This window comes from Tribolium madens, unplaced genomic scaffold, assembly GCF_015345945.1.
Source record: "Tribolium madens isolate multiple individuals breed KSU strain unplaced genomic scaffold, Tmad_KSU_1.1 Scaffold_1;HRSCAF=32;Tcas5.2_LG8, whole genome shotgun sequence".
NCBI classification, from domain to species: Eukaryota; Metazoa; Arthropoda; class Insecta; order Coleoptera; family Tenebrionidae; genus Tribolium; species Tribolium madens.
The window spans coordinates 3,205,388-3,225,581 of NW_025400984.1; the positions used below are offsets into that span (position 1 = coordinate 3,205,388).

The 20,194-nt window shown below is 39.6% G+C and overlaps 6 protein-coding genes across 12 annotated transcripts in view; 4 read left to right on the plus strand and 2 right to left on the minus strand.

Moving 5' to 3' along the window:
• LOC123003983 (voltage-dependent T-type calcium channel subunit alpha-1G-like) overlaps window positions 1-3,936 on the plus strand; it is a 31,841-nt gene extending 27,905 nt beyond the window's left edge. For both annotated transcript variants that reach the window (XM_044397078.1, XM_044397077.1), the window contains exons 18-22: window positions 12-204; window positions 256-976; window positions 1,026-1,592; window positions 1,637-1,869; window positions 1,914-3,936. In XM_044397078.1, the coding sequence (XP_044253013.1) occupies window positions 12-204; window positions 256-976; window positions 1,026-1,592; window positions 1,637-1,869; window positions 1,914-2,771 (2,572 nt within the window). In that variant the 3' untranslated portion in view covers window positions 2,772-3,936. The remainder of the gene's footprint in view (window positions 1-11; window positions 205-255; window positions 977-1,025; window positions 1,593-1,636; window positions 1,870-1,913) is intronic.
• Window positions 3,937-3,971: 35 nt separating this feature from the next.
• Window positions 3,972-6,343, minus strand: LOC123003987 (luc7-like protein 3). Of its 2 annotated transcripts, XM_044397086.1 has the most exons (6): window positions 6,020-6,343; window positions 5,528-5,967; window positions 5,178-5,480; window positions 4,977-5,131; window positions 4,851-4,920; window positions 3,972-4,170 (listed from the first exon to the last, which is right to left on the minus strand). In XM_044397086.1, the coding sequence occupies exons 1-5, from the start codon at window positions 6,122-6,124 to the stop codon at window positions 4,889-4,891; spliced, it is 1,035 nt and encodes a 344-aa protein (XP_044253021.1). In that variant the 5' UTR covers window positions 6,125-6,343; the 3' UTR covers window positions 3,972-4,170; window positions 4,851-4,888. The 2 variants fall into 2 exon arrangements, with proteins under 2 accessions (XP_044253021.1, XP_044253020.1); XM_044397085.1 differs by having other exon boundaries at window positions 3,972-4,920.
• A 67-nt stretch (window positions 6,344-6,410) lies between these two features.
• LOC123003986 (apyrase) lies at window positions 6,411-8,070 on the plus strand. The gene is made up of 4 exons (XM_044397083.1): window positions 6,411-7,278; window positions 7,325-7,472; window positions 7,522-7,755; window positions 7,806-8,070. Exons 1-4 carry the CDS (start codon window positions 6,677-6,679, stop codon window positions 8,007-8,009), a joined length of 1,188 nt encoding a protein of 395 aa, XP_044253018.1. The 5' UTR covers window positions 6,411-6,676; the 3' UTR covers window positions 8,010-8,070.
• A 54-nt stretch (window positions 8,071-8,124) lies between these two features.
• LOC123003984 (tetratricopeptide repeat protein 39C-like) lies at window positions 8,125-10,745 on the plus strand. Of its 4 annotated transcripts, none has more exons than XM_044397079.1 (8): window positions 8,125-8,401; window positions 8,449-8,791; window positions 8,837-9,185; window positions 9,239-9,448; window positions 9,495-9,663; window positions 9,710-10,160; window positions 10,209-10,426; window positions 10,479-10,745. In XM_044397079.1, the coding sequence occupies exons 1-8, from the start codon at window positions 8,231-8,233 to the stop codon at window positions 10,584-10,586; spliced, it is 2,019 nt and encodes a 672-aa protein (XP_044253014.1). In that variant the 5' UTR covers window positions 8,125-8,230; the 3' UTR covers window positions 10,587-10,745. The 4 variants fall into 4 exon arrangements, with proteins under 4 accessions (XP_044253014.1, XP_044253015.1, XP_044253017.1 ...); XM_044397080.1 differs by having other exon boundaries at window positions 8,837-8,915; XM_044397081.1 differs by having other exon boundaries at window positions 8,260-8,401; window positions 8,471-8,791.
• Window positions 10,746-12,214: 1,469 nt separating this feature from the next.
• Window positions 12,215-14,247, plus strand: LOC123003553 (mitochondrial glycine transporter A-like). Of its 2 annotated transcripts, none has more exons than XM_044396369.1 (4): window positions 12,215-12,564; window positions 13,022-13,137; window positions 13,190-13,280; window positions 13,336-14,247. In XM_044396369.1, the coding sequence occupies exons 1-4, from the start codon at window positions 12,475-12,477 to the stop codon at window positions 13,969-13,971; spliced, it is 933 nt and encodes a 310-aa protein (XP_044252304.1). In that variant the 5' UTR covers window positions 12,215-12,474; the 3' UTR covers window positions 13,972-14,247. The 2 variants fall into 2 exon arrangements, with proteins under 2 accessions (XP_044252304.1, XP_044252305.1); XM_044396370.1 differs by lacking the exon at window positions 12,215-12,564 and adding an exon at window positions 12,667-12,948.
• A 1,490-nt stretch (window positions 14,248-15,737) lies between these two features.
• The window catches only part of LOC123003980 (reversion-inducing cysteine-rich protein with Kazal motifs), a 23,782-nt gene continuing 19,325 nt past the window's right edge, over window positions 15,738-20,194 (minus strand). Inside the window, exons 5-9 of the mRNA XM_044397072.1 lie at window positions 18,592-18,951; window positions 18,159-18,542; window positions 17,168-18,110; window positions 16,964-17,115; window positions 15,738-16,918 (exon numbers count right to left, since the gene is read on the minus strand). Coding sequence (XP_044253007.1) covers window positions 16,167-16,918; window positions 16,964-17,115; window positions 17,168-18,110; window positions 18,159-18,542; window positions 18,592-18,951 — 2,591 coding nt within the window. The 3' untranslated portion in view covers window positions 15,738-16,166. The remainder of the gene's footprint in view (window positions 16,919-16,963; window positions 17,116-17,167; window positions 18,111-18,158; window positions 18,543-18,591; window positions 18,952-20,194) is intronic.

The window sequence follows — 20,194 nt, forward strand, 5'->3', positions numbered from 1 at the left end:
ATTGCTTGTAGGTTCCGACAATGGTGCTATTGGTTCGTCAATCAAAAGTGGTTCGACAATACCATTTTACTTTTCATCGCTATGAATTGCATCACCCTTGCCATGGAAAGACCCAACATTCCGCCCGATAGTAACGAACGGTTTTTTCTCTCGACTTGTAACTATATTTTTACTGTAGTTTTCACCATCGAAATGTTTGTCAAGGTAAAAAAAAAACTAATTAAAAAATTTGAAAATAAGTCTCACCACACTTAGGTCGTCGCTTCGGGGATGTGTTACGGCCCCAACGCGTACTTCACCTCCGGCTGGAACATCATGGACGGCTCCCTCGTCATCATATCAATCGTCGACTTACTAATGTCTCTGATCCGTTCCAACAGCCCCCGAATTTTCGGCATTTTGCGTGTTTTCCGCCTCTTGCGCTCCCTGCGCCCCTTACGGGTCATAAACCGGGCGCCAGGACTCAAACTCGTCGTCCAAACGCTGCTATCGTCATTGCGACCCATCGGAAACATTGTCCTTATTTGTTGTACTTTTTTCATCATTTTCGGGATTTTGGGTGTACAACTGTTCAAAGGTTCCTTCTACCATTGCGTGGGGGAGAATTTGACCGGTATAGTGACCAGAAACGACTGTGATAGCCGGAAGTACCAATGGGCGAACCAGAAATACAACTTCGATGATTTGGGACAAGCCCTAATGTCACTTTTCGTGTTGAGTTCGCGCGATGGTTGGGTAAACATCATGTACAATGGGTTGGATGCGGTTGGACTTGACCAGCAACCCATTGTGAACTACTCGGAATGGAGGTTGTTGTATTTCATCTCGTTTATACTCCTAGTGGGGTTTTTTGTACTCAATATGTTTGTTGGGGTGGTTGTGGAGAATTTTCATAGGTGCAGAGAGGAACAAGAGAAGGAGGAAAGGGTTAGAAGAGCGGCCAAAAGGGCACTCCAGTTGGAAAAAAGGAGACGAAGTAAGGGATTTTGGGTGGTGTTTGCGAACGCATAATTCTCAAATTTCAGAAATGAATGAACCTCCTTATTACATCAACTACGCCCCTTGGAGACTCTTCATTCACAACGTGGTAACTTCCAAGTACTTCGATTTGGCTATTGCTGCCGTCATTGGGTTAAATGTCGTCACAATGGCCACCGAAAGCTACAGAATGCCACCCATCCTCAGCTACGTACTAAAAATCTTCAACTACTTCTTCACTGCGGTGTTTATCCTTGAAAGTACCATGAAAATCATCGCTTTGGGTTCAGTGCTCTACATTAAAGACAGATGGAACATCCTGGACATTGTCATTGTTATTTTGTCAGTAGTTGGGATCGTTTTAGAGGAATTAAAATCAAACATAATCCCTATAAACCCAACTGTTTTACGAGTGATGCGAGTCATGCGAATAGCCCGAGTTCTGAAACTCCTTAAAATGGCAAAAGGGATTAGGGCACTACTCGACACCGTCATGCAAGCCCTTCCCCAAGTTGGCAATTTAGGCCTATTGTTTTTTCTCCTGTTTTTCATTTTTGCCGCCCTTGGAGTTGAACTTTTTGGCCGGTTGGACTGCAAGAAGAACAACTGCCAAGGTTGGTATTTCTAATTTATTAAAATCATGTAGAAAATTCCCCAGGTCTTGGAGAGCACGCCCACTTCGAAAACTTCGGTATGGCCTTTCTGACGTTATTCCGCGTGGCCACTGGTGACAACTGGAACGGCATTATGAAGGACACTCTCAGTGACGAAAACTGTGATAAAGCGGCCGAATGCGTGACCAATTGTTGCGTTTCCAAAATAATCGCCCCAATTTTCTTCGTAATTTTCGTCCTAATGGCGCAATTCGTGTTGGTTAATGTCGTGGTTGCGGTAAGTGGGTGTTTTTGGATCGATTTGGGTTAATTCTTGCGTAGGTTTTGATGAAACATTTGGAGGAGAGTCATAAACATTTGGAGGACGAGCAGGATTTGGACAATCAGATTGAGAGGGAATTTCAGGAGAAACAGGAGATGGAGGAGAAAAGGGAGTTGTGTCTGGCACTTCAGATGGATCAGGAGTGTCAAAGACAGCGTAAACCACTCACTAAAGTACTGTCACTGCCATCGAATTTCACTTACAATCCTCCGGGGAGTAAAGTGACTCTAGAGCGGAAACCGTCGTTTACGCAGACGAGAAGACAGACTTTACACAGCCACCAACCAATCACTTTACTCAATTTGGACGATATTAGGAATATAGATGAGTCGCTTTCGGATATTTATAGCATCCAGGAGTACAAGTGTGAGGGAGTGGAGAAAAATCATAGACAACAAATGCAAACAAATCTAGACGAAATCATATCTTTGAACCAAACCGAGACATTATTAAGAGTCCCAAAAACGGAAGAACGATTTCCTTTGAAGAGAATCAACGAAACAAACGAAAACAATCGATTGTCACTTCCGGTAGACCCCAAACCGAAATTTTACGGAAGTACCAAACACCTATTTACGAAACAATTATCAATGGAGATAACGGAAGAAACGCCATTTTTGCAAGTGCCCCCAATTCAAGTCGAAGTCAATAAAACCGAAGAAAAGGAATTGAAATTACCGAAACACGATAGCCAGGAAAGCGTTCAAAGGATTATCACCGAACGAAGAAAACTCGACGAAAATTTCAAAGAGTTCAACGAGTTTGACATTTTCGATGTTACAACACACGGTAGTGAAGAGAACTTAGTGGACGAACAACGAGAAAAAACAGACAGTGAAAACGAAAATCAGTGTTAGTTTTTTGATAATTCGTGTGATTCTTCCCTAGTTACCTATTTTTATATCTGTAAATAGCATGTGTAAAAAGTCGGTTTTCTAGCCTATGGTTTTATTTTTACATATCTGTAGTCAATGGTTTAGTATTTTGTACACTTGTTGAAACGTGGTAGGAATTGTGAAAATAATTTTAAAAAAATCAAACTAAAAATGTCACACATTTGGCAGAAAGTCTCGTCTCTAGCGACTCCAATATCAGATACAATATACAGGGTCTTTGCAAAATACAATTAGTATAGATTTGGTGCTTACGAATCATTAGGATTAGTTCTCGGGTGGCCCGTTTCGTTGACACCTTGTATTATTTCAAAGCCACCCGACTTGTGTTTAGCTAAACTAGAGTAAAGAGCGGGCGGCCATCTTGCCGTCGACACAAAATGGCCGCCCGGCTACTTAATCGAAACAACTAAACGACTAGATTAAAACAGTAACGTAAACTATTAGATAGATTAAAAGTAGAGTAAATTACTCTCCATTAAACCGGGCATGTAATTAGACAGTTTCAATGTTAAATACTCGCACTGAAACTTCGGATAATAACTAATTATTGTAATTAAACCATAGAAAAATCAAAATCTGCTTAAACTAGTCAATTTTGTGTCATAGTTTCGAGATTCAGTGTTTCTATGGGGCAATAATTTGTGGGAAACAACTTTTAAATCGACAATCTCAACTTCGCCTTCCAGGAGCTTCTCATAGGAGTAAATAAACAACTCAACTTAAAACAATGTAATTAAAAAAAAAACATAGTTCGTGTGATGTTATTTTTTGTTACAAGTTTTTTTATTGAAAACCGACCCTAATCAAAATCTAATTCGAGCTTGATTAGTGTCGGTTTTTCTAGTTACAAGTTGAAATTTGGGGCAGTCTGTGATATTTTTGGTCCCCCTTTTAGATTAGACATTTCCGAATTGAATTTCTACAGGGAAATTTGCTGAAACTTGGAGAAATTCAACGAATTTCCCCTCGTAGGTGCTTTCCTAGATCATTTCTTCTATCCGTGCCTTTCTGTCTATAGCAGAACTGTCTTTGTTTCTATTTTTAATGATCAGTTTTAACCGAAACTCATGTAAATTATTGTATTTAGTAACTTTAAACTGAGAATAAAACATTAAAAAACGGCTTACTTCACTCGTTTTAGGTTTGAAAAGAAAACAGTGGTAACAGTATTGCTAATTTTATTTGTAAATTGTCACAATTAACATAACCTATCCTATAATAATTTACAAGAGTATAAAAAACTGTGCTTCCATTTGGAACGGGAAAATAATTTAATGTAATGGAAACACAATCATCACCTCATTGCACAGAAGACCAAACGCCAGTCGGAGACCTCGACACCTCACCTGTTTGTAGCCAACTGCAAAAATCCAGACCAGTGATGAGACGCTGATACTATACAGGGGGCGTTTTTTTTCATGATTTGACCGACTAATTCGGACGAAATGTCTCTAACACAACCATCAAACATCAATTCTATGTAAATTAAAGACTTTTCCTCCAAACACGTGATAAATACCTCGAGTACAACGGCGTTATTTGAACTAATACAGCGAACGTCGGATTTTAGCCCCATTTTCAGCATCTACCAATTTTTTTTTTTCGAACAAGGATAAAACCGACGTCGCATGGAGCAATACTCCTATGTGCAATGTATAAATACCTCTTTTAAAATGTCAGGTAAGTACAAAAACAACCGAATGTGTGAGTGCGACCAAGTGGCGACACCATCTCGATCGATACCTGAATACAGCTGAAAACTTATAAGAAACAAAAATGGAGTCAACCGTTTCCTGCCTCTCGCATTAAAAACACCGCCAAAGCAAAAACAACAATTGGACGATTTATGTTTATTACACAATTATTAATTTTATTATCCAATTGTTGTATTTAGTGAAATTCTTATAAAATTAAAGAATTCCACAAATTTTGTTCGATTCGCAAGTTATAATTTTTTAAAACAAAAAATAAGGTCACTTATGCAATCACTAACCTGTGGAGCTGAAAGAAAAATTTAAAAAACCCTAGAAAGCCACCTACCTGGATTGCTTGATCTTACTGGTCTAAGAGAAAACCAATCAGCGTCTGTATTGGTGGTGACGACTCCTCCCTAAAAAACAAAACACTACATCTCAAAAAAAAAAAAAATTCGATTTGAAGTCCCACCGGAATCCCGATGTTTCCGGTCTCTTTCCCTCTCCTTCTCCCTTTCGCGTTCTCTCTCTTTCGTCCTGTGTGCCTCTCTATCTCTCCTTTCTTTCCGTTCCTTTTCTCGTTCCTTCTCCTTATCTCTCCTCTCCTTTTCCTTGTCTTTATCCGACCTGTCAAAATTTATTAACACCTGTGTTTCGTTTAAATGATTTATACCTATGTTCTGAGCGACTATGTTCCAATTCACGTCGTTTCTCCCTATCTCTGTCTCGTTCGCGCTCACGCTCGGATTCACGGCTACTCCGGCCGGAGCGGCGCTCCTCTTTAGCGGCTTGGACCACAGCTGTGATTTCCTCCAGAGCGGATTTCAAACGTGCAAAACCCACGTGTTGTTTGCCCATTAAATGGTCATCTATCCTTTGTTGGGCGTCCCCGACGATGAGAAACGCCCCACAGACTTGACACACTTCCATTTGTTTCTCTTGGGCCGCCGCCAACTCAGCTGTGGCGTTCCAATGCCTAAAACAAGCCTAAATACAAAAATCGACAAAAATTCGTTTAAATACCCATTTTCGATTTGTTTTCGCAACGAATCGCGCTCTTCTTTCAACTGGTCGCACAGTTTCATCAAGCCTTGTGCCTGCTCGACGTTACCGTCAGTCCCAGCTTGCTCTGCCTCAGCCTCCAGGCCATTAATTCGCTCATTTAGGATTTTAATCTGTTCCTGGTTTTTCTGAGACTGTGCTGGCGATATCGACGGCAACTCAGTTTTACCGCTCAAGGCTAGTCGCATTTTGCCCTTTTGTATTTTACGTTCAACTTCATTTATCATAGAAGAGCAAAATCTGATAAATTCTTCCTGGTAGTGGATTTTGCGATGCGGTTTCGCTTGTTGGAACATTTTACGGATTTCCTCATCGTGCACTTTCGAACAGGCGCCCAAATCGGCTCGAGTATTCACAAATAAGTCGTGAGGGCAGAATTTTACCATGAAATATTTACAGTACTGGAAGTGTGAGGTTAGGTTTGTTAAAAAGGCTAAATTTGATAAAACTCACTTCCGGGTCCTCCCAATTCAATTCTTTGACCTTTTCGTTAGGGGCCACGTTGCGATTTCGCCCCATTAACTCGTCTAGAAGCTGAGCTGCCGCTAACACAGCCATTTTCACACAGTTGTTGACAGTCTGACGCTAGAGAGTTTTTACATGCGGGGTTGGTACCCACTCAAACACATTTAGGCACTTAAGAAAAACTTAACACACAATTAATTAACAATTATGGCGTAAAACATACATAAATAATATCTTAACTAGGACTATTACACTAAATTAATTATTTTTCCCGAATCTTCCCCAAGAGGGGTGCCAATATTGTTGACAGTCTGGCTTTTAGAAGTTTTTTACATACGGGGTTGGTACCCACTTTAACTCTTTTGGGAACTTAAAAAATTTTAAACATACAAATGTAAAGTAAAACATATGTAAATTCTATGGTGACTGGGATTATTGCATTAAAAAAGTAATTATTTTTCCCGATTTTCTCCTGAAAGGGGTGCCAACCTGTGTTGCCACCTCACCAAAGTGTCAAGTTGACATATTTAGGTTAAGTAGCAATATTTTAAAATTTAAGTATTAAGGAATTAATGTGATAATGCTACGTGTAAGATTAATTAGTCCAGTCCAGCCTCATTTGTGATAATTTCAAGTACCAAACTCATGGAACCAAATCACCTTCGTATGCACCTGTTATCTGACGAAGAAATGGCCAATTCAAGAGATTGGAGAAAAGCTTTAAGGTCGCAACCTGCTTATAGGATAGTCAATCGGACCATACGTGGTCAAACTCAATTTATTTCAATCGTAGCCTTCATCGGCCTTTTTGCTTTAATACTCTTGTACATGTTTCCCAGAAAGGGGGGCAGTTCCGGTAGCGTACTCAGAAGTAGTACTTACAACTACACTTATCCGCTAACTAGTCCCATTAAAACTAATTCAATGCATACGTTTCGGATAGGTGTTATTGCTGATTTAGACACAAATTCTAAAAGTCCAGCAGAAAAGAACGTCTGGTTTTCCTACTTTATGAAAGGCTATTTGAGTTATAGTCCCACTAGACGGACGGTTGTGGTCACATGGGACCGCACAAGTCCCGTAAAATTAACCACGAGTTATGCTTCAAAAGGGAGAGGAATGGAATTGTCCGAATTGGTGGTTTTTGATGGAAGACTCCTCACGTTTGAGGACAGAACAGGACTTGTTTACGAAATTATAAATGATAAAGCCATTCCGTGGCTTCTTCTAATGGACGGGGATGGAAGGTGAAGTGGGCAAAAACATGGACAAATCCTACTTGATTTTTTACAGGACATCAAAGGGGTTTAAGTCAGAATGGGCCACTGTAAAAGACGAGATTTTGTATGTGGGGTCAATGGGAAAAGAATGGACGACTCCTAGCGGTGCTTTTGAAACTAATAATCCCATGTATGTTAAGGCTATAACCACTAAAGGCCAAGTAAGTCGTTTTTTTTGCGTTATTGAACGAACCTAATTCTAGGTTTTAGGTTAGTCATTTGAGTTGGGTCAATGAATATAAACGAATTCGTGAAGTTTTGGGTATTTATTGGCCTGGTTACATGATCCATGAAAGTGGAGTTTGGTCTGACGTCCACCGACGTTGGTTTTTTTTACCTAGACGGTGTAGTAAAGAGCAATACAACGAATCATTAGATGAACATAGAGGTTGTTCAGTTTTGATAAGTACTGACGAGGATCTCTACGACGTTAAAAAGACACAAGTAATTTTCACAATTCCTTTGTTTTATTTTTTTAATAATTGTGGTTCCAGATTTTGAATTCGAAACCCACAAGAGGCTTTTCAAGTTTTAAATTCCTCCCATCGTCCCAAGATCAAGTCATCGTAGCATTAAGAAGTGAAGAAGTTGACGGTAAAACAGCGACCTACATTACCAGCTTCACAATCCACGGCGAAGTCCTTCTTGACGATCTCCACATAGCCGACTTGAAATACGAAGGACTTGAATTCATTTAGCATTCCCCAATTTGTAAAATAATGTACATTATGTATTTAAATAAAAAAATATGAAACTTGACCTTGATTCCCACCACCACCCCCGAGATTAAAAAATCGATACTGGTGTAGTAAACCATGAATGAACACCCTTGAATCGTGTCACACTGACGTTTCTGTCAAAACACCCTCAAAATTTCAAGTGAACATCCCTCCAAAATGCCGCACTAGATCAGGCAGAGATGGCTTCAAACGTTCCGGAAAAAAACGAAGACAACGTGCCTGATTGGGTACTGGCAAAGCGGGGAATCAACTACTTAATCAACAACAATGCGAAAGAAGCCCAAGAGTTGTTTTCGTCGTTTCCGGAGAGTCTTCCGATGTGTGCAGGGTATTCCTTTGCTGCGTTCATGGTAAAGACTCAAATTGTTCAAATGAAAAAGTTTAGGAGCTTTTCCAGGATGCCTTAATGACTTTCGAAGACGATAAACTTAATTTGGCAACTTCAGTGCTTAAAGAAATTGAACGAAAGTGCACTTCTGAAACTGGATGGTTCAAATCGATGAAAAAAGCGTTTGGTTCGAGTGATAATTGCTCATTGGCTGAGAATTTGGAGACACAGATTATTTTAGCGGACTCTCAAGTGTGTCTCGCGATTTTAACCTTCCTCCAACAGGACATTTCGGGGTATTTCAAGGGCGGGTGGGTGTTGAGGAAGGCATGGAAGGTCTACCAGAGCACCTACCAGGAGATCCTCCAGTTGTATAAAGAACTCGGTGGCGAGATTGGCACCCAACTCCCAGGTATTTTCCACTCGGTCCTTCCAGGTTTAATTTTCACTCTTGTAGAAGCCGTAGTGGAGCAACCAATGAGTCCCGAGTGTAGTCCAACCGGTTCCGAGGCGAGCAAATCCGATCCTTTAAACGGGTATACCAAAAAAATCCCTTACTCCCAATCCGCGATCCTCACTCACACTCACTCCCAAACCGAGTCCTCCTCCGGTACCTCCACTCCCAATTCGATGAAAAACAATTGCAGTCGGTCTAGCATAGACGCGTCTGCAATTTCCTTCCTCAAAAAATCTTTTTCGGTCAATAGCGCTTTATCTAAACACACCAAAACCGATTGGTTCACCAGTTCACTCTCGTTGGCTTATTTCACTTCAACTTTTCACTTATTTTCGCCAACAGAGAAACTGTGAGTAAGGGAAAATCACCATCAATGGAAAATTCTAACGCTGGAAATTCCAGGAGAAGTGCTCAAATCGATAAAGCGACGATTGAGAGGTTAATGGGGGCTGTCTCGTTCGGTTATGGGTTGTTTCAATTGGGTATTTCATTACTACCCCCTTCGTTACTCCGACTCACTAATTTTCTCGGTTTTGGTGGGAACCGACAAAACGGAATTGCGTGTTTGATGTATGCGAGAGAAGGGATTGACATGAGGGCACCTCTAGCAACGTCAGTTGACACAATTTTGGTACTAAAAGTAATTTTTTGGTTCTAGTTTATCTCTACTGTGGTATCATACAATAGTTAGACCGTTTTATGCCCTTGATGGTAGTAATGTCCAAGCTGGGGTCAATGCAGCAACTCAATTGTTGCAAGAATCGGAGGAAGAGTACGGCCAAAGTGCCCTTTTCCTATTTTTCAAAGGGCGAGTCAATCGATTAAATGTGAGTTAGTTTTGGGGAAAATAATTTAATTGAATTTTTTTCCCAGAGTGACATTCCAAACGCTTTAAAGTCGTTTCAATCATCGGTGGAAAACGCAACTCAACGCGAAATCAAGATTTTGGCCCTTCACGAAGTCGGGTGGTGTCATTTGATCCAATTAGATTACTGCAACGCCGAGAACACTTTCTCTTATTTGAAGTCTTGGAGTCGTTGGAGTCGCGCGTTTTACAGTTATTTAGCTGGAATTTGTTGTGGTTCTTGTCAAAATTCAACAAATTTGACCAACATTAAGGAAATTAAAACGGGGGTGACCCTTGGTACTAAGGGTAACCAATTGGATGAGTTTTTGTCCCGTCGTGCCAAATGTTGTCCGTCCGATGATGACGAATTGTCCATTTTGCCCCCAATTTTCTGGAAATTGTTAGTTTACGAAATGCTGTATTTGTGGAACGCTTTGCCCAGCTGTTTGCCCCAGAATATCGAGCAAATTAAGCGAGGTAGCAAAACTTTGGTTTAGTTCCACCCTTGAATGTTTGTTTTATTAGATTGTGAACAAGTCGGGGATGGGGAGGAGCCAATGTTGGCGTTGTCGAAGTTGATTTTGGGGTGTTGTCATTGCATCCAAAGGCAGTTTGAGGCAGGGATTGAGAATTTTCGATTGTGTTTAAACTTGAGGAAGGGGTGTCCGAACAATGCTGTTGATGCTCATATTTCTGCGTTCTCACATTACGAATTAGGAGCTTTATTAATAAAAACAAACGAAGTAATAATTAATTTGGGGTTGATTTTTAGTAATTGTTTTTTTTTTTTTTCAGACGAAAGCTGAAGGCAAATTGTTACTACAAAGCATAGCTCAGTATAAAGATTACGATTTTGAGCAGCGGCTCAATGTGAGAGTCCATTCAATGCTGAAACAACTGTAGACCAAGAAATAGTGACAATATTACAATAATACCGATTGCAATATATTAAAGTAATTTTATACCTACCTACTGAAATGTAGTGCACGGAAAACGACCTGTTTTTGCTTAATAAAAAAAATGTAACCGCTTCATCTAAGAAAATTAAATTTTTATAATAGTTGTTGCATTTTATATCCGTCCAAAATTTGCACATTTTTGATTATTGTATTATGACCCGTTGAAGCTAAATTACGTCCAACTATGTTATTATGATGATTAAATGATAAGAATAAATGTTATTAACCGCTGCTTTGAATTATTTGCTCCCTTTTTCTAGAACGCGTGTATTTCGCAAAATCCGACCTTTGGCACCACTTGGCGTAAACATTTTGCCAAATCAATTTCCGTTTTGACGATTTTAGTCACACCACAAAAATCGATTTAACAAACAGCGATAACGCCATTGAATCATCTAGCAACAAAAGATTAACCTTCGTGACCCGGGACCCCCTGTCGGGATAAGATAAAACAATCTTGTTTTCACACATTTTACAAATAATTTTTTTTGATAAAATTTTCGAAATGGGTCAAAAAGTTCACACGATTTATATTATATTCGCACCACGTTCGTACATAAAGAGGCTACCGTTATTGCAAATCAGTTCGGCTATTTTGTTAGTTAATTGTTCCCCAAAATGAGTGACCACAGACAGGTAAGCTTTTGATCTAGTCACTTAGGAGTAGGGCGGGACTTGCAGCCTTCTGGTCAAATAGCAATAGAGCAAAACTGTCACGTGACACCCACGCAACTTGATTTCCTCATTCAAAATTAGAATTTTATCAAAGTTGTTAATTAGTCTCATTTATTTTCCATTAAACTTATTTACGCATCTGTCAATGTTATTTCGAAATTATGACAAACAGAAATTTTCCACCAAAAATTGTCATTTTGTCGAAAATAGTCTTTTTATTTGATTAGTTTTATTGATTATAAATAAAAAACAGAGGAAATAATTAATGACGTCAATTTTGATTATTATTTCAATTTTTATAATTTTTCAATTTTTTGTGACGTCTGAATGTTCCCTCGTAACAAAATAGCATAGAAACAGTGAAGTTTTCTGTTGATTTGACCCTTAGCCCCCGAATTGTGATAAGAGACCCCCTGGAGAAACAACAACACTGACATTTAACATTAGATAAGCATGAGCCTTTTACGTGTTATTTAAAGAAAGAATATTGTCACTAACCCAGATTTAAGACAAGGACGTTGGATTTGTGTCATCAATTTGGCTAACAAATTTAAAAATATGATTTCTCAGTTGCAATACGTCAACTCCCTGGTGTAATTTGGGCTATATCCGGCCAGTGTGAGTCGTACTCGTTCTTTAAACGAGATTGTTTAAAGAGCAACTTACACTATCGAACTAGGTCCAAATTACACCCAGGGGAGTAGACGGATTGAAACTGAGATGACTGTAAAAAATAACACATGTCTTTGAACAAACAAGCACGGTGTCGCAATTTTTATTTTTCGGGAATCTATAATTATTCTTATCTTTGCTAGACATAAATAATTAATTAATTACTATTAAAAGAGAGGGTAATAACACCCTTCGGCCTAACGCAATTTTGTACTAATGGCATTCGCACCTGTACAACTTGTCATTGATGTGACACTAATGACCTTGAAAAATATGTTTTAATTCAAATTTGAAATTGGCATAAATTTAAATAACTCTGGATAAATTTTTTGTGTTAATTACTCTAATTACAAGCGAACAATAATACCCGTGTGAAAAAATAGCCATGTCATTGTCACCTGATCTAACCTTCAAAGCGGCACCATATCATCATTAGATAAGATGCGTGTGTGCAAATGTGCGATCACACCTGAAAATGTACAGAAATGCAAGCAGAGGATGTTACTACTGTTATTTTCCAACCGCCGGGGGGTCACATCTTGCCCCCCAATGGCACAAAAACAATTTTACAAGATGTAAGTAGACGATAACAAATAGGTCGCAATGCCGGAAAAAAAGTGATAATAAGGTTCACTGGGGGTCTCCGATTGACCTTTCGTTTGAATATAAATACCGAGTTCGAGTGATAATTAAGCAGTCTTTAAATAAATGTCTCGTGAAGCGGAGTATTAAAGTGATTTTTTGGGTGCATTTTCGAAGTATTTTCATGCAGTTATCAAGCCTTCGCTATAAAATGACCATTGCTGATAAATTCCGCGTCAACCCTATTTATTATTCTGATTATTCCGATACGACTCGTGGTTTGTAAGGGACGCAACCCAGATAATTTGTACTTAAATTCCTGACTCGAAGACTAACTCTTATCAGTATAATACCCAAAAATGGATATCGTTTCTAGTGTAAGTAACATTATCACCGAATGTAAAATGTTTGACTTGAGTCAAGGTCATTAACAAGTTGTTTTTCTTGCAGTATCCTTTGGTAAAAGCTTTCCTCGCTGGATCTTTCTCTGGCACATTTTCCACTATTTTGTTCCAACCCTTGGATTTGGTCAAAACCCGGCTACAAAATCCCACCCCCGTACTACAGTAAGTGATATTTTGCAGCGTTGGTAGTGGAATTTTAATTGTTATTTTCTAGGGGACAGCATGGGGGCGCCCGCATGGTCACCATCTTCGTCAACATCCTCCAACAGGAGCACTTCCGTGGCTTGTGGCGTGGCATGACACCGGTATGTTTCTTATCACCCCCAATTGTCACTTTCTGATAACCCCCTCTTTTTCCAGTCGATCACTCGCTGCGTTCCTGGTGTTGGTCTCTACTTCTGCTCTTTGGATTATCTCAAAACGCAGTTTTTCACCGATAAGACTCCATCCCCCCTTGAATCGGTCGCTTTGGGGATGGTGGCCCGCTGCATGAGTGGCGTAGCCCTAATCCCCATCACCGTGGTGAAAACCCGTGTCGAGAGCGGTGTCTACGGCTACAACGGTGTCACCTCCGCCCTTCGCGAAATCTACAAAACGGAGGGACTCCGCGGGATGACTTGCGGCCTCATCCCGACTCTCTTCCGGGACGCCCCATTCTCCGGCTTGTATCTCATGTTTTACACCCAGACGAAGCTGCTAGTCCCGAGGGAGATTCTGGACTCGTCGATGGCATCCCCGGCGCATTTCACCTGTGGGGTCACGGCAGGGGTTCTAGCGTCGGTGGTGACCCAACCGGCGGATGTTTTGAAGACAAAAATGCAGCTCTACCCCAATAAGTTCAATGGGTTGTGGTCGGTGGTTGTGTACGTCCATGGGAAGTACGGGGTTAGGGGGTACTTCAAAGGGATGGTGCCGAGGATGCTGAGGAGGACTCTGATGGCCGCGATGGCCTGGACGGTGTATGAACGGCTGTCCAAGTCCATTGGGTTGAAGTAAGATAGGGGCGAATTAGGGGTGGAAGCCTAATTTGAGCATTTTGTAAATAAGTATCGACGATACTTGATGTTTGAGGCAAATATGGGATGAGTAATGGTCTATTTTACTGCACTATTGTAACCTTTGTATCATATTTGTTATGTGGCTTTTACTATTCGGATACGATATTGTATTTTTGGAACACTAAAATTTACAGTATTCTATTTATATTATTATTATTATTATTCTTATTGGAAAATGTATTTATGTATTTTGTTAAATAAACTCTTATTAGAATTTCGTATTTTCTTATCACATCAAAAATATACAGATCCAGGTAAAAGTCTTATCTTCAGATATTTTTATATTTTATGAAAAAATATTCTTATAATTCTTTAAACATTATAATTGTTGGACAAAAACCGCGACTTTTTACGGTAAGTATACATGTAAAAGTTTTAAAGTTGCGGTCAATTCATAGTGGCCACTTCTCAGTGTAAATTTGTAAAAATTGAGTTGTGTAAATTCGACTTTAAAATCTCTGAAAAAGTCGGGTTAGAATACTTCACAAAAATCTTATGCTGACACAATTTAGTTACTTCTGCTGCCAACATAGACACAACCTACACTCTATAGAGGTGGCGAACTAGGGGCTGACAACTTTTCAATAAATTAAATGGCTACTATGAATTGACAGCGGCTTTAGTTGGCACCCTGCACATTCATGTCGTGTTTTTTTCCCTTTTTTTCAAGTTAAAGTATTAATAAAAATATTTTGTAATTTTAAGTTTCAAGAAATATTTATACCGAGTGACTTAATGATTGTGATTTTTTACCTCAAGTTGTACAGTAGTGAAATGGTAGTAAAAAAAAAGGGTTATCTCACGGAATTCGTAAAATAAGATTCTTATTTTTCGAATTCCGTGGGTTAACCATCCTGATGCTTGCTTTACATTTTTTTTTATGTCACTGAAGTGACACTGACACAGATTATACAGACGACCAAAGTAATTTGTCCGCGATAGTACAATTGCAGACACAAAATTTTGGACAATTTGCTATTCCACTGACAAAAAAAATGTAAAACGGGCCTTATGCAACTAACCCCACTTTCGGTTTTTGTAATTTTTATCCTGACGACTAGAGAAAAAACGACAACAAATCAAAATAACTTATTGAACTTATCATACATACTGAAGGTATGTCCCCGGATTGAGTTTCCACGAGAGAAAATTTTTTATCTTTGATTTTACGCCAAAATAACTGTAAAAGAAATACATTTTTTGCCTTAATTTGTAATTAAAACTTCATTACTCTAACTCAGTAGAAAGAAAAGGTAATTTTTCTCTTGATTTTGGACTTTTAATTTTGGAATAATTTAATCCTGCTTATTAAGTCCTATTACATTGGCGGTTTTATTTATTTGATTACTATGTCACATTGACAATTAATTTGTTAATTGAATAACGATAGTTCTTGATACTTGTTAAAAATGACATTGTTTCTTATCTCAAAGCTATTTCTTTCAGTTGCCATTTATTATTTTTTTAACAAACATTTTTGTTATTTAACTTGCGCAAACTCATTTGTCTGAAACAAGGTCAGGAAAACCTAAAGTCCTAAAGACTAATTTACACTTTTAATCTGTCAGGGAAATTGGGTGGATGAAATTGACTCTCCATCACTGTACCTAAGTACTTAGGTATAACTTTTTCATTGGCGTGACTCAAATAATGTATGCAACTAGTAAAACATGCTGTTGTAATAAAATAAAAAAGACAGTTTAATTTTAAAATGTATTTCAATAAATTACAAAATGATTTGGTTATGAAATTACACAGGAAATAAACTCAAGTTATTGCAGATAAAACTTAACCGTAACTGATCGCCAAAGTCTTAAATTTGTTAAAATAAACAAAGCAGTATAAAATCATCTCTTCTATTTACATTTGTTATTTACAGCTCTGTTAACGGCGTAAAATAACATAAGTTATTTACATAATATAGTACATATCACAGATTTGCTAGAAACTGGCCCATCCTAACTCAATTTGGCACTTGTGTAAGTCTTTGCATAATTTCGCCCGAGTTTCTTTGTAACGATCTAAAAATACCTAATTGTCAAAGCGCCCGAAAATAGAGCGCAGTCGTATTTCTTTGGTATAATATTTGGCCTCTTTAAAAACAACGCGAGATCAAAAGTTTTTGGTTGCAGCTCAAAGCAGTTTCAACAAAACAACAACGAAAACCAGTGACGCACCCAAACTCGCCGCAGAATTCACATGAATGATGTTAGCTAAAGTGAGCGAACTCAGAGTGACTTCACTGACAATCCTCGGGCTTTGCATATTGACCAAACTTGCGATTTTCTCGGCTTCTTGCACACAAGCCTCGAGCTGGAGCTTCGACGGGTATTTCTCCGTGGTTTGCACCGTCACGAAAATATCCATTTCGACAGTCAAATACCCTCGAAGCACACACTGAGCGACTTGGATTTGCCGATCCAAAGCCTTCAACATGGCTTTCAGAGTCAAAGAATCGGTGTTGGTGTCGAGGGCATACAAAGCCCGGTTTATTTGCTGTCGCGAGTAGAGCAAGTTCAGAGTACCACCGCAAATGGGACAACAAGCCCCTGGAGGGGTCACTCCGAGACAGTTGGGGTCGGGCAAAGCCTGGCATTTCACGTCGGGACACCTCTTGGTCTTGGTGGTACCAATCAAACCCACTCTTCTGCACCGCCCCACGTAATCCACGGAGACCATATCGGCCCATGCGGCACATTCGGAGATGTAGGTACGACCATTGAAGCCACAAACGACTCCTTCGTGGCGGCAGTTACGCAAACAGGGCCCGTGGTAGGCCAATTTGGCGTTGTGGTGGGCCAAAAGACAGGAGTTTTCGAATTCGGTGTTGTTGGTACTGCAGACGGGGGATTTGGGCAAGTTGCGACAGTTGGTAGTACCGTTAACTGGGGAAAAAATTAGCACAAGAATTGATATTTTTATCGACTTACTGCATTCGTATTGTTTGCAATCGCGATGCTCGCGCGAGAAGAGACAAATCTGGGGTCTTGGGACGCATTTGTGGCCGATGGGACAGCTATGGGACCGGCATGGGTCCTCACATGGAGCTGGTTCAATTTCAGAGTCCGTCAAACCGGCGCACCTACCAAAAATTTGGGTCAAAAATGGAAAAAACAAGAATGGTTGAGTGTTACTTGGCTAAACAGGCCGATGGGTAATTGTTACCATCCTTGCCGCACACTGGGACGTAATGTGGAACACAATTACAAGGCAAAGTGGTGTACGCAGTGTTTTCCCCAGTCAGGGCAGTACTTTCACACTGTTTTTTACTACAAATATCCTCACTAGCAAAACAACTACACGTTTTGCAGTCTATATTGAACGAAGTACCATGCATGGCAGTACCCATGAGACATGGTTTAAGTTTCACGCATAATAGAGGTTGGCACTCTTCAATTTTCCCCGCGTTGCATCTACAAATCTTCAAGCAACTCTGTTGGTTGTTGTTGTTGTCATTGGGAATCCAGACGTAGGTACCATGTGGTACTTTGTACTCGCTGACTTCGCCCAGTTTGCATCCAGGGACACACTTATACGGGAGACAGTTGGTACCGTGGATACAGTTCCGGTTTAGGAGACAAACTTCGTTAGGTTCGCATGGATTGCCTTTACAGGGAGAGAAAACCTGTTGGCTGATTCTCTCGATACTTGTCTCACTTGGGTATAAGAAGTTTTGAAGGCGGATGCAGGAAACATTGGGATCTTCTGGTGATAAACTGGCACAAATCGTTTCAGCCGAATGTTCAGGTGATATCCTGGTCCAGTCCACACACTTCGAGAGGATATCCAGACAAACATCGCGACAAATTTGGTTGGCATGACTGTGTCTCGAACAGGGTTTAATCTGGAGAGTGCACGCTACAGTTTTCCAGACATTGGGGGAGCACTGGGAGATGTTCTTAAGTGGGAGGATGAGTCCAGGAAGTGTCAATTTATTCTGGAATTGCCAGACGGAGACATCATTCCGAGCCGCTTCGTCGGCTTGAGTGTTACAAGACCGGAAGAGTTCAGTAGGCCGATTGTTGAAATTCGTGCAAAAACTAAGGCCGTCGCAACCAAGTTCGCAAGGTTCGTCAACTGGAAAAAAACTTTCAAAGACTGAGAAAAAGGAGACACAACACCCACCTTCATCTATGCAATTTCTCAAGTTCTCCTCCGCCACTTGTGTCAAACACCTGTTGTAAAACTCGTCCCAAGACGTGGACCAGAATTTGGTGAATGTCTTGGTGCACAGTTTTTGGCAGGAGTGACTTGCGGCTCGAGGGCAGCAATGCGATTTTGCCGAGTCCATGCCAACTCTTTCGATCCTTGAAACTTCGACGGCTGTTTCAGCCGTTTCAGTCGATTTCAGGAAACACGACCAAAAGTACTCCTGTGGGAGGGGTGACCCACACCCACCCAACTGTAACCCATCTATGCTCTCCTGCACCGTGATGTTTTTCATGGAGAGGAGTTTTTTGCAAGTTTCACGGCACTTGCTCTGGTTGGACATGTCGCAGCAGTGCTTCTCTGGAAACGATTTTGTTACAATGTTAATATTTTTGAACAGAATTATTACTTTTGTGCAAATCTTTTGCTGGCGTCACTTTTATGAAATCCTTGACACACTCCATAACTTTCGGACTGTTGGCTTCGCATGTTTCTTGGACTTTGAGTCGGAGTGGGGGGTTGGGCGTCCAGCGACTCCTGAAGATTTCAAGACAGACGTGGTGGCAATCGTCACTTCTTGCATTACTGCAACACTCTTCACCGCTTTTTTGTCGATCTAAGCAACGAAAAAACTCAATTTCGTCGCTTTGGCGACAGCCTTGGGCCAGGTCTTGGGTGGAAGTCGCCGTAATGCAGGCCCGTCGACAGCTGTTGCTTTGGGGGATGGGACAGCACACGCGGCCTGACCACGACTCTCCACGTGACATATCTGCAAAAAAAAGTAAATCCAGTTCTTGTGCACATTACTCGAGTCAGAGATAAGACTTGAAGCACATAGTTGCCCAAGCTTGATTAATTAACTTTTGCAAAGGTATAAGGAATGGTATTCATTAGTGCTACGTTTCAGTCGAATCAAAATTTGGATTCGAATTTGACGTAAACAATACTCGGATCTCAAAAACAAATAAATCCAGAATTAAATGTAATTTTTCTCCATTTGAATCTAAAACGGAACTGATCCGGATACTCCATTTTTGGATCTGCTGCAATCTGCAAACAAAGTACATAATGGGTTTGCGAAAAAAAGAAATTTGTTGTACCTATATTGTTTTTGTAAAAAATCTTAAACCAGGTTCTTATTGTTCAATCAGTGAGCGAACATTTCTCTAGTTTCGTAGAATGAAGAAAAATAAACATATTTTATTTAATTTGCGTGAAACAAGAAACAAATTTATCCTTTTTATGGTCTGTAAGACAAATTGTAAACAGATTTTACTCAAAAACGGTAAGTTTTATCGAAAAGAATTTTTTTGTGAAAAACTATGAAATTTAGAATTTTGTGGCTGAAAGTGGCAAAAACCAACCGCCAAAATAGTTACGGTACTTTTTACTCTAAACTCCCCAGTTTAGGACGCCCCTGAGTAAAAATTTCGACATTTTATCTTCGAATTCATTTAGTTGTACCAAATTTTGTAATTTTATCCACGATGGTTTCTAAGATATTGGAAAAAATCCATTAAAAGATGTGGCTCCCTTATTTAAAATTTTTCGATATATGTTTATAGAAAACTTTTATCTTAAAATTGAATATTCTATAACCTGGTTAAATTTGTAACAATAAAAATGGAACACCTTGTATTATATGCACCTCGGGAGCAGTGGTGCAGCCAGAGACAGAGTTTAGGGGAAGTAAAAAATTTCGGACACAATGAGAGGTTGTAACACGTGTATTTAATACTATTTTTTCTATTGAGCGAATTTTAAATTATTGTGACAACGAAATGAAAGAAAGCTTTTTTTTTCAATATACTTATTCAATTTTTTTTTAATTCAATGACACAAAAACTTTCAAAAATTTATTTCTTCCATTTTTGCAACGTTTTTGTACTTTCCTAAGACTCTTGAATCCCAAAACCCAATGTTTAAGTTTTTAATTTTTTCGAATTTTGTCTAAATTTTAGGCGATTTTCGGTACCCGTTTAACTTCGGAATTATTGACGATAGTCCTTTTT